A 12870-nucleotide genomic window follows, 5' to 3' on the forward strand; every position below is an offset into this window, starting at 1 on the left:
GGCATCTTTGAAGTGGGTCCATCACCAGTACTTAACTATATGAATTAATATAAGACAATTGCCTGTTCCGCCATCATTCACCAATGATCTGCTGTACATTTCAAAGAGAGATGAATACAGAGAGATCCCGTGTTTACAATTCATTTAAATGCTAGGATGTTCTTTTGATCTCTGAATTAATAGTTATACTGACAGACAGGAACTGTCTGTTTACATGGCTAGCACCAAAGATACACACAATTAATATTACCTCTAACTTCTAACAACATAGGTTTGCATTTAAAAGTTCTAGCCTATTTATCATGAATGGCCTTAATTACCATTCACATACCTTTCTAACATGACTTTAAAGATGGGCTGTTGGTCATTCAGCCTGCAAGCTGTTTAACCCTTTCTGGCCATGAGTTATATTTTGTATAAGTTTTGCTGCAATTATATAGCAGTAGTAGCAACAATGGTTTGTATAATTATATTTTAATCAGACAACATCACACCATTAAATCCCACATTTAGGGGAGAATTGTCTTGTTTCCATGACAAATTCTCCATCATACCTCTCTATTGTGACAGCTCCCCCTGCTGGTGCGTGCTACAGTGACCTCTCCTTGTCAGTCTTAGTCCATGCTTTCCTCTGTCATTGTTATCTCCTGAAAGAAGTTGAATCTACCTGACTGCTGAGAACATCCAGCGCAGACAAGAAGTAATTAGATGTGGCGATTTCCCTCCTGCTCAGTTAGACCCGCAAACGTGGTCGGACAGACCAACATTAAAGGTGCTTTTGGCAGGATTCAAAGTGTTAACAGTTTGCTATACGCTAGGGGCCAGATCCTCAGCTGATGTAAATCAGCATAGGTCCATCAGTGGAGTTACACCAATTTACACAAGCTAAGGTCCTGGCCCTAGAAGCTTCTCCCCGACAACCTCAGTCTAGGGTTGAAAACTGCAGTGATAAATTCTAATGCTATAGATGGCTAGATAAATACTGAATAAGAATATGTAGGCTGTAAAAAGGAGTTCTCAAAGTAGTCCGTAGAAAGACCTGTAACGGATTCACCATCTCCACTGAACAAATGGTACTACATCCCACTCATTGAGGCTGCCATTTTAATAATTCTTCTCAGCTGGAGGCACTGCTTTATAATGCAGAATAGGACATTCAAAAATCTGCTTTTCCATTAGAGAGCATGGGAAATTAGAGTCTGAGTAGTTGTAAAGTCCTTGATGTAGCTTATTCACTTCTGGTTAATTTAACACTTGCGTAAACTCTGTTACATTCATTTTTAAAAATGAAGATATTTACATCAACTGTGTAAGTCCCTTTCCAGCTGTCTAGTAAGAGAGCTATTCTACAGTCCTATTCTGCATTTTTCCAACTGTCAAATTAGCAGCCTCCTCTTTGATGGCTTCCTATTTTTAAATATTATTCACAAGCATTTTTACTGGTTTACATTTCTTTGTACTTAGATATAGTGATTAGAATAACTTGTATAGCACACTGGCATTTTCCTTAAAGCACCAGTAACTGGAAAAGCTGAACACGCTGGTTTTTAGTTTGCTTTGGCATCATTTTATTTACTTTTAAAAAATATATTTAGCCTGCTGGGTAAGAGAAGCATCTTTAGGCCACAGATGAGATAAAATAAATTGAAAGCATGATTGTAAAGAATTTTAACCATAAATTCTCCCCAAACGAACTTTTTCTTTCGTGCTTGAGAAATAGAAATAGGGCCAAATTCTGCTCTCAGCTGATGGACACAGGCTTCACTGGGGCTGCACACCTGCACAGGGACTCCCTGCTCACAGATCTAATTGCAGGATTGGGGCCAAATTCACTGATTTCTGTCGACACTGGGGTTACCCTGGATTTACACTGGTGTAAATGAGAACAGGGAGTATCATACAGTGTTTATTACCTAGCTATACAGTGCAACTTCTGTGTGCTTCTCATACCTAGCTAATCTATAGTATTTGTGGAAGATTTTATTTTTGTGTAACTCAAAGAACACAGACTGTATTGTTTTTAAAACAGCAGTACCCAGCTGATTGCACACGTGTGGGGCCATTATTGAGAAGTGAAATGTATGTTTGAAAGGGAAATGAGCTGTTATGCAGAACCACAAGCCAGCTGGACTGGACAGCCCCCTGAAGACTTGATCCTACTCCCACTGGAATTGAAAGAGCCTTTGATTAATTTCATTGCGCATTTACACTTCAGTGAAGTCAAGGCTCTCACGTTTCAGAGTAGGCTGCACAGTAATCTGTGTAAGGTGGCTGAGGGCAGTGATTGTCCAAAGCAAGAAACTGATTGGCTAATAGATGCTGTCTTGGCTTCATCACCAGTGCCTGTTCAACACATGGTTATGACATCGATTGCGCTTTGGCGTCATTTGCATATTCAAACCAGTGACATTTGGTAGGTAACCATAACAAGCTGGGGTAAAATGACTGTTCCTGATTCTGTTACAGGAAGGCTGCATGTGTACATGGATGCTCCTCTTCAAGAAGGTGCAAGTGGTTCACTGGGGCACTTTAGCCTGATGCTTGAGAGGAGGAGTCAGGCATAGACCACAGGAGCCAACAGTATCTCTTGAGCAAGTCATGGGAGCGAGAGAACATGAATCCAGTCCATGGAGGTGAGGAGCCAGGCACCGCCCTGAGGGTCCACGAACACACCCCTATGACCCAGGACGGGGAGGAAGGTACCAAGAGTTTGGTCACTGGAGGCGAGGAGTCGGCTGATGTCCTGATGACCCAGCTGTGCCCTCTGAGGCTGGAGGAAGTGGTGGTGACCAAGAATGCTCTACCTGATGGCCTGTTGGAGCATTGCACAGCACAGGCCACTTCTGAAGGTGAGGAGCCATGTGTGTCTGGGAGGGTGAGAGGCCTGTGCGTACAGTATCCACACAATAAACATTAGGTGCTGCAGTGTCTCCAACCAGAAAGATCTCCAAGGAAATGGCATTGGGAGGCCTTGGGCCCAACTGCGTCCTATCTACCAAGGTGCTTGTATGGCCCCAACACCACAGTGCCTTTGAATATCACACAAACATTCACGGATCAGGCTCCAACTTTCAAAGGTGCCGCGGGCACTCAACACCCATTGGCTTTCAGTGGGAATTGGGTTCCTAACCCCCCAGGGAAAATCCCAACCTCAGTCCTCACAGCGCCCCTCTCAGGTGGGGAGGGTTATCATCTCCGCTTTACAGATGGGGAAGTGAAATACTGAGAGAAACTGGGCTGGATTCTCCAGTCTGCCAAGTTCTTTTTGCTGCATGCACCTCCTGGGCTGGAGATGCTCTTTCAGGCATTACCAGACTGTGGTAAAGAAGGAGTGGAGAGGTGGTTAGGGATCATGAGGCTCTACCCACCTCCTAAGGGCCTTTAAGTCAGCAGCATAAGCCACATTCCACTGCAGCTTTATCTTGCACCAGAACGAGGCATCTGAGACTCGGGGAGCTGCGACTGCTCCCGGACAGCCACCTCTCTCCACTGCAGCCAAGTTAAGTGACTTGCCCATGATCACACCAGAAGTCTGTGGCAAAGCTGAGAATTAAATCCTCATCTCTTGATTCCCATTTCTGTGTCTTACATACAAGACTCGCCTCCTCTGAATGCCAGGGCGGGAGGGGCAGCAGGTATTTCTATATTCTTTTTCCCCACCATGCACCCCTTTTAACCAGCTACAGCAGAATTTTACCCTCTCCCTTCTTATCAAATTCAGAAAATTCCAGTGAAGCTTGTGGGACAATAAGGCAGGATGTGGGAGAAAAGGAGGACAAAGTGCAGCCGGCACTGGAGATGATGGCACTGAATGATTGCAATATGGTAGGAACATGCTCCATGTCTCTAGCGCAGAGGTGGGCAAACTACAGCCCGCAGAACCCTCCTGCCCGGCCCCTGAGCTCCTGGTCCGGGAGGCTAGCCCCCGGCCCCTCCCCTGCTGTTCCCCCTCCCTCGCAGCCTCAGTTCACCGCACCGCTGGTGCAATGCTCTCGGTGGCAGCGTAGCTGAGAGCCGCAGCCTGACCCGGTGCTCTGTGCTGCGCAGTGGCAATGCTGGCTCCAGCCGGGCGGCATGGCTCTCTGTCCTGGCGCTCTGGGCAGCGCAGTGAGTGGGCAGGGAGCGGGGGGGTTGGATAGAGAGCAGGGGAGTTTGGGGCGGTGGTCAGGGGGCAGAGGTGTGCACAGGGGTCGGGGCGGTCAGTGGGCGGGGAACAGGGGCGTTGAATGGGGGCAGGGGTTCCCAGGGGGCAATCAGGAAGGAAAGGGGGGGTTGGATGGGGCAGCAGGGGGGCATTCAGGGCAGGGATTCCGGGGGCAGTCAGGGGACAGGTAGAAGGGGTGGTTGGACGGGGCAGAGGTCCCTGGGCGGCAGTCAGGAATGAGAGGAGGAGTTGGATGGGGCGGTGGAGGACAGTCAGGGGACAGGGAGCAGGGGGGTGGATGGGCCAGGAGTCCCAGGCGGGCTGTCAGGGAACAGGGGGGTTGGATGGGGGCGAGAAGCAGGGCGGGTCGGATAGGCGGCAGGGGCCGGGCCACGCCTGGCTGTTTGGGGAGGCACAGCCTCCCCTAACCGGCCCTCCATACAGTTTCAGAAACCCAATGTGGCCCTCAGGCCAAAAAGTTTGCCCGCCCCTGCTGTAATGTCTCTCTCCCCTCACACTTCTATGCACTTTAATCCAACCATCCCATGACATTTATCATGCACGCAATCCAGCTAGGCATTTATGCAGTGCTTCTAAGTGCCTAAGGTTCTGACCTCATTCCATCCACTCAGCGCACACATTCAGGGGCCAAGTAATTTGATTTCTGATTTTACTTCTGGGGGGGGGGGCAGGGGTGCACTTGTGTATTTAATAATTGCTTCACAACAGAGAATGTGTGAATCTTCAGGAGGTGTTTTGATGGGAGCAGTGTCTAATGACTGATGTTTGTCTCCTTTCCATACTTATATCACATGTTCTTTCCTTGCTTGGGTGGGTCCACGATCCATGAAGGAACTTGACAGGGGTATCAGCAGGCACGAACAGAAAACGAACTCCCTTCACAGCCAGAAACTCATGGTTGTCAAGCAGATTGTGGTGAGTAAGATCTGCCCATGTGACAGAGTGGGATGGATGAGCTATATCTAGAATTTCAAGGAATGCTGCTCCTAACCTGCCTTACGACAGCACAGATGACACAGGCGTGGGCTCAGACAGAGCTCAGACACTCCAGAAGCAATGAGCTGTGTTATCCATGTTATCCAAATAAAGGTGCTCATTGAATAACCAGAAAGGTTAGTATAGAGGGAGGTGGTAGCTATAAAGGGCCACACATGGGTGGTGAGTTTTCCTGACACGGGGACACTGTTCCAATGCATGTCTTTGTGTATTTAATTTGGAAGGACTCTACTGCAAGCGCCATACAAAAGCCAGAACACTTAGCATTATATCGTCACAAAGGAGATCCCACCGGCCCACCTGTGCCGCCCAGGCAGCAGCAGACCAGTCTGGCACCAGGTCAAACTTTCGGGCAAGCCACCTCTCAGTTCAAGGGATCTCTTCCCCTGGGGCGAGGGAGTTAATGCAGAATCCAAGAGGCAGCACAGAAAATGGTCAAAAATAAACCAACTGGAATAAATGAGCCTTGCAGAGTACTTTAGAGGGAGCCAGTGAGTGGCTCTGGCCTACATCTCCTGTGGTAAATTCCTCAGCAGAGGACTCTCCACTGAGAAAGCTCCATCCCTGGCTTAGCTAGAGAATGGACTTGCCCCAGCTCACTTTGACTGTCAAGCATGGACACAAGGCAAGAGGGTCAGAGAGGGCTGCTCATTATGCTTTTATTCACTTGGGGGCCTGGTTGGGACTTTGGTCTGGCCTTGGGGGTCAGCTACCCCCCTGTGCTCTCTGGAGATTGGGGTCACCCCCTTGTTAGGGCAGAGGGACAAACACTGGGGTTGGCAGGGCTGCTGGGAGCTCATCACTACATTTGTCTCCTCTGAGATTCACAGAAGCATATTAAATCGCTGCCGCAGGATTCTCTGGACTTGCGCTCCAGTGCCGTCCGCCGTCAGGGGATGCTGCTCATCACAGACTGCAGGTACTTGGATGTCTCACCCTGACTCTGTGGAGCCAGCAGTCCCAACCTCCCAGGAGGGACGTCCAGCTCCCATTGCCGAGCATTCAGAGGGACGGAACGGGGAGCACTCACCTTGCTCGCCGTCTGGCTGGGTGGGTTGTTCAGACTGACATGGAGGATCTTGAATCCAAGCACTGTGAATGGCGTCTGAATGGAGTCTCCCCTCCCACTCTGTTCAGATGTTTGCAGAGGTTCCCCTGTGAGTATGGGCTAATCCTCTCCCCAGCAAAGATACAGGATGCCAGAATAGCCACACCCCTGCTGCTTTCCCCAATGCCAGTCCTATACTCTGCCAGCAGACGAGGAAATGTGGTCTCCCGGTTATGGCCCTGGACTGGCACTCTGGAGGCTGGATCACTTCCTGGCTCTGCCACAGACTCCTGAGTGGGCAAGTCGGTGCTTCAATTTCCTGTCTGTAAACGGGAGTAGTAATGATACTTCCTCTGCCAGTTTTGGGTAATTAGATTGTAAGCTCTTTTGGGCAGGGCCTGTCTCTAACTATGTATGGGGGCCACTGGGGCCCAAATCTCAGTTATGGCCTCTAGGCACGACTGTAACACAAATAACAATAATATTAATTAGCCCGGTCCCTGCTGTTCTCATCCATGCTGCTCCTTTATGCCGAAAGCATTAGCACAAACCTCTGTCGGCCACGTTTTCCCTTCCTTTCTCACGGTCCCACAGTGACAGAAATGAAAGCCCTGGTGCCCCTTCCACAGCAGGAATGCCAATGGGTGCTTATTTTTCTGCTAGCAAAGTGAAGCCGCCTCTGGAAGGTAAAGAGAAGTTGGATGTGGTTATTGTCTGCGTTGCCAGCATCTTTGCCCTGCCCTCAATCGAGGCCTTGCAAAGGCAGGAAGGCCACAAAGTAAATGTGAAGGTAATTCATTGTCCTCCTCTGAGCACATTGCCTCTGTGTCCTTTGGTTGATTTACACCCACTCCCTTGGCTTGCCTAGAATCTGAATCTGAATCTGAATCCTTCCTGCACCATCAAATGTTGCTTAGGCACAAACAAGGCTCGGCCATCCCTGTGTATCCTGGGCCATTCTCTGCATGTCCTCCATGTGTTATGTCCCATAAGGGTCCCTCTCAAGGTCCTGTTTGATGGAGGGGTTCTTTAAGGCAGCCCCTTTCCTGTGTTCCTCCAGCTGCCCAATGGCACACCTTCCATGGCAGACACGCTGGCTTCATTCTTAACACATGGCCCAGATAATTCCGTCTTTTTTTCTGCAGAACTTTGGGAAGTTGTGTTTCTGTAGCTTAACTCCTTTCTAGGAGAATAGGTGGTTGGCCTATCACTTGACTCCCAACCTGGAGGACCCATGGACTGCTTTTCATCTGGTCCCCAGCCTTTGACTTGTCCAGCTTGGGTGTCCCTCCCAGGAGTTGCAGCTCTAACCACCATAGCTCACAGGGTCTTTGGTGCGCACAAGCCTTCCCAGCACATCAAAGTTCTTTCTCCAGGGAAGTTTGGTTTGCCTAGAGCTGATTAAAAAAGCTTTCCCCCTGGTGTCTGGTGCGTAAGAGGCATGTGCATTGTGTGAGGTGGAAAAAAGACTGGAGATAACAGAGCAAGGAGGAGCTCTCTCCACCCTGCTGAGACAATTACACACTGAAGCTGAGTCCTTGCTGGGCTTTGGGTCACGAACAGTGTCCAGAGCCCAGTGATTGTGTTGCAACTTCCCTGTCCTATGCCATGCTGCAGATAGAGCCCTCTTCTGAGAATGACCAAGAATCTGGTTTCATATCAGGCCTTCTGGCAGTAACAGCCAATGGAGGGGTCTGAAGCAGAGATTGTAAAGTGTGTGTGCGGTGTCACAAGACCCCCACAGACAGGCTCCTAGACGTCACAGGCTTTGTCTGATGCCAAGTGCTGCGGCTCTTCTTTGTCTTTTCAGGATTTGTACAACCAGACTGTGGATGCCCTGGAAGTGATGCTGAGAGCTCTCCTGTCAGAGAAGCCAAACCCAGCTGAACTGCAGAACTTCTTGGATGTAAGCAGCATTGAGCTGGTACGGGCAGAGGGTGGGGGAAGTGTGATCTTGTGGCGGTGTGAGGAGTGGAGGGTACGAGGGAGAGACGGGAGGGTTTGTGTTTCTGTTGTTGTCTCTCGAATGGGACCCTACATCTTGCTCCATAGAGCGGAGATCACGTGTAGTGTTAGCTGCTTTAGGGCAGTAGAAAAAAGTCATTTCAATTGAAAACAAGGGAAAGGAAATCTGATATAGCTTTTCAGTAGGCTCGTCCTGTTCTTCACAGCCAAGGACTCCCTTTGTCCTTCCTTCCAGTCGCTGACAGCTATGGCAAGGCTCTCCCTTTCCCCTGTCCCTCTCTCAGAGGAATGGGAATGGAAGGTGGGTCTCTAGCATCAGATTGTGGAGCATTAACTCTGGGGTCTCCTGTCTAGCTGGGCGAGTTTGAAACCAGAAGCGAAATAGCAAAGACTCTCACCCTCCTTCCTACAGAAGCTATCAGACCTGGAAAAGTAGGAATGGCTCTCAGGTGCAGAGGGACCCACTCCTCCCTTCCTCTCCAGAGGGATTGAGTGATCCACGGATGGGGGAGTGGTATTCAGAGGAGACTCACTCCCTTGCTTCCTACCTAGAAAGTCCCTGAGGCCCAGGGATGGGGAGGATTGTGAGATCTACCTGAGTCTTATCTGACTTTCTGGACATGACAAAGGGTTCAGAAGGAGAATGGGACCAGCCCTTTGGAGGGATGGAATACTGCAGCAGTCCCTCAACACAGTAGGCTGATTACAGGACACTGCAATCCTGATGAACACAGGGGTGAACCGTATGGTGCTAAAGCCAGATTTACCTCTTTATAGGGGTCTGTGTCAGGGGGATTGTCTGTGACACAAATCCTGCAAGGGAGCAGGACTCAGACAGCCTGTCTGGTTAATACTGTGGTGATCAGGTCAGAGAGAGATCAGCTTTCGGGGTTCACTGCAACACATGCCCCTGTTCTGCAGTTTCTAACACAGGCCTCCCTTGCTTATTCCTGCAGCACTTGGCCCACTGGATGACATCAGAGAAAGCTCATGAGCGAGCGAGGGCTGTGAAAACCAGTGTTTGCCTGTTACAAGCGGCAGTCGAGCATCCTAAGTTCTGTGTGAGTGATCTCTGACCCCTGGTAGCCTGATGCCATGCTCTCTTCCCCTTGTGTGGCACATTTATGGCTACTGATGACAGGTTCTCTTTGTCCACCAAACCACCATACCGTTTCCTTCCCCCTTTGATTTTCACTCAGATGTCACACGAGTTCCCCAGGCTGGGGCTCCTGATTGGACGGCTGGCCCTGCGTGTTGGTGACCCGGAGAAGGAGATTGGCCGCCAGGCTATGGAAGGCTTGTATTTCCTCTACTCCCTCATGTGGTGCCAAAAGGGTAAGAGGGGGCTTTCCAAACGCAGAGGACCCAAAGCTCCTGCCTGTGTACAGCTGGACATGAACCCTAACACGATGATGAGTCCCTGTAGGAACAGGTGTCTTCTTGGAGAACTAGGCTAGAACACAGCTTGTAAGCAGACGACCGTCTTCCCTTCTCTATGCTATAAATGGACTAGTTTAGAAACCCCAATAGGTCTTTAGGTGAGAGCCCACTAGGGACTTTGCTGCTGCTGCTGTTGATTTTCTGTGGAAGGTGCTCAGATGCTGTGTCGGTGGGTGGCACTATAATACTCATGGAGGGATGGATGGAGAGCAGGGCCACTGTTAATGAAGGTTACATTTAAAAGGGGTATATTTTGTAAAGGGGGGTAAGGGCAGAGAATGCCACAGGAACTAAGCTATCTGTAGGTCACTGTGAGTGCGTAATGTTTTGAGGGAAAGAACCAGTGAAGAATATTCTCTAGGGAATAGGATAAGGCTGTTAGATATTTTCCATGGTAGGGTGTTTGTTACGCAACAGACCTGCTGCTCCATCAAGCACTGTGACTTCAAGCCTGAAGTATGGTTATGGTTCAGGAACATGAATGAGAATGGGAGGAAGCCAGTCTTTTAAGAGCAAAATGGGAAGCCTTTCAAACACAGAATCATAGAAATGAAGGGCTGGAAGGGACCTTGAGAATCATGAAGTTCAGCTCTCTGCACTGAAGCAAGACTGAGTACACTTAGACCATCCCTGACAGGTGTTTGTCCAACCTGTTCTTAAAAACCTCCAAGGATGGGGATTCCACAGCCTCCCTTGGAAGCTTATTCCAGAGCTTAGCTGTGTTTAGAGTTAGAAAGTTTTTCTTAATATTACCCTAAATCTCCCTTGCAGCAGATTAAGCCCATTACTTGTCATACCTGCAGTGAGCATGGAGAACAATTCATCACCACCCTCTTTATAACAGCCCTTAACATATTTGTTATCAGGTCCCCTCCTCAGTCTTCTTATCTCAAACATGCCCAGTTTTTTTTTAACCTTTCCTCATATAAAAGGTTTAGAAAAGCTGACCTCTTTTTTTGTTGCTCTCCTCTGGACTCTCTCCACCTTTCCCAAACGTATTGTCTTCTCCTAGAACCTGAGAGGAAGATGGGGTCTGTGACAGCAATGCTACATCAAATGCCCAAAGAGATCTTGGGTATCTACGAGCCCACCAGGACTTGTCAGAACATCTCTGAAATTGTTAAGGTGAATCCTCAACACAGCCAGAAATACTTTTCATTACACCCTGCATGTGTGTTCCCAGTGTTGTGCCTCTTCATATACAGTGCAGAGCGGAGCAGGCTGAAAATAGGAATTTCTGACCTGTGGAAAATTCTGATATTTCAACATTTTTCATCCCAATTTGGGATGAAAAATTTAAATATCAACATTTTTCACAGAATGGAAAGTTCCAAATTATTTCAATTTGGAAATGCCAAAATACTTCATTTTGGCTCAGTTTGACATTGAATTGCATCCAGCTGCCACAGTGCTTCATGGGAGTTGTAGTTCGGGTGCCTCTTGCCCCCATTCCATTTCATAGTCCAGGATCCCCAGGTGGATTACATTTCCCGTAATGCACTGTGGCAGTTCAGCCAGAGGAGGATCCGGGGTGCATCATGGGAGTTGTAACCCAGCCCATAGAGGAAAATGGGGGGCACCTGAACTCCCATGAGATAGTGCAGCAGCACGGGTGGATACAGATTAATGTCAAACTGAAATATTTCAATTTTTTTTCTTGTGAGGAAAAAAATAATTTTCTGGAAAAATTGAACAGAAAATTCCTGACCAGCTGTTGCTCAGAGCCTGTCAGCCATAATACTTTCCTTTCATCTATATTTTACATAATAACTACCTGTCCTTTATCTAAGGCTCAGTGAGCACAAAAGAAGATACCTATGAAGCTTGGTTGGCCTCACTGACTGAATAGTTTGAACTAGTGACTAAACAATATCTACGGGAGTATTTGGTTTGAAGCAGTGACTAAATAATACTCCCAAGGGTATTTGTTTACAGGATCCCATACACGCAGCTCAGGAAAAAGTCAAAGGTTGAACGCATCACACACCAGAGCAGTTGAGCTCTTGTGAAGCATTGGTAAGGTTGAATGGCCTTGAAATTGTTGGAGGCAGCTCATTCTTAAATAAGTTGAAAAAAGCCAAACTTGTCCTTGTCTGGATTCTGCTTATCAATTGTGCCAGCGGCAGAGTTGGTGTCCAGCTGGGTCACCTACATCAGGTGCTTTGGTTGTGTTCTTCCAGGGATTTGGACAATTTCTCAGCCCAGACCAGATGGCAGACCTTCTCCTGACAGCTGTAGAAAGCCTGAAGAAGGCCAATGAGAGCACCATTGAAGCATCAAAGACTATTCTGAATGTAATCCTGGAGAAGTACAAGCATAAGATACAGATGAAGGTATTAGGCTCTTGGGAGTTGGGGAGCATTTAGAATCTCCTGTCCTGGGGTACTGTCAGCGGGACTCTTTCTTCATTGTGATGCTGATATTTTAAGTGTTGCAAGTGGACTGTCTAAAGCTGGGAAATGAGCCTTTGTTCCATTGTCTCGGGACTTGAAGACTGCATCTGGAAGCACAGGGGGTTCTCTTCAAGCTGTTGCAGTTCCCTCTTGTTCTGGTTAAAGAAGTCCTACTGATTTGCTCTTCAACTTTGTTTGTAGCTATCAATCTCTCCTACAAAAGACTAGAAAATCTATCATTGGGAACACTCCTGCCTTGGCAAGGAGAAGGACCAGGCAAAGTTAGAGGTCTTCTATAATGATGCTTGATGTGCTCTCCAGGAAGGTGGAATTGCTCTCATTAATAGTGTCTGCCCTATTATGCTCTGATTCTTACCCCAGAAGGAACCCCTTACACATGTGCACGCACACACACTCTAAGCTGTATTGTTTTCTTCTAGGTGCCAAAGATTGTGGACAGAATCCACTCCCAGCTCAGAGCCATCCATCATTCCCATGGCAGACAGGTAGTGATGATGGCCTTATGCCTCCTGGCTCGTGTTTTCATGGAAGAAGTGTCCACAGCCCTTCTAAAATGTCCGCTTCCACTGGACAGGTATGAAACTTCCTAATGACCGGGATACTGACAGCTCATTCTTTGGATTCCTTATTCTTTCCTCTCCTCCTGAGAGGTCTCAGACTGGCAGTAACTTCCTTGCTGTGCAGAAAATGTCTTTCTTGCAAGGTTAGATTACACCACTAACCACTGAGAAATGATACCCCCTCTGGCTTCCATCCCATAATGGCACGAATCACAGATTTGCCCAGATGCCTTATGTGACATTTACTAACTATGCTATTCGATGTGTGTCACTCGCTTGCTT

General features: G+C 48.2%; 1 protein-coding gene across 1 annotated transcript in view; it reads left to right on the forward strand.

The window, feature by feature from the left end:
- MROH7 (maestro heat like repeat family member 7) overlaps positions 1-12870 on the forward strand; it is a gene marked incomplete at its 5' end in the record, with an annotated part of 32330 nt that overhangs the window by 4053 nt on the left and 15407 nt on the right. The window contains 11 exons of the mRNA XM_084636637.1: positions 2552-2849; positions 3722-3825; positions 4997-5080; positions 5992-6080; positions 6873-6999; positions 8020-8133; positions 9131-9235; positions 9374-9509; positions 10627-10739; positions 11795-11947; positions 12448-12602. Of these exons, the coding sequence (XP_084492763.1) occupies positions 2552-2849; positions 3722-3825; positions 4997-5080; positions 5992-6080; positions 6873-6999; positions 8020-8133; positions 9131-9235; positions 9374-9509; positions 10627-10739; positions 11795-11947; positions 12448-12602 (1478 nt within the window). The remainder of the gene's footprint in view (positions 1-2551; positions 2850-3721; positions 3826-4996; positions 5081-5991; positions 6081-6872; positions 7000-8019; positions 8134-9130; positions 9236-9373; positions 9510-10626; positions 10740-11794; positions 11948-12447; positions 12603-12870) is intronic.

This window comes from Lepidochelys olivacea, assembly GCF_965140295.1.
Source record: "Lepidochelys olivacea isolate rLepOli2 genome assembly, chromosome: 8".
NCBI lineage: Eukaryota > Metazoa > Chordata > Testudines > Cheloniidae > Lepidochelys > Lepidochelys olivacea.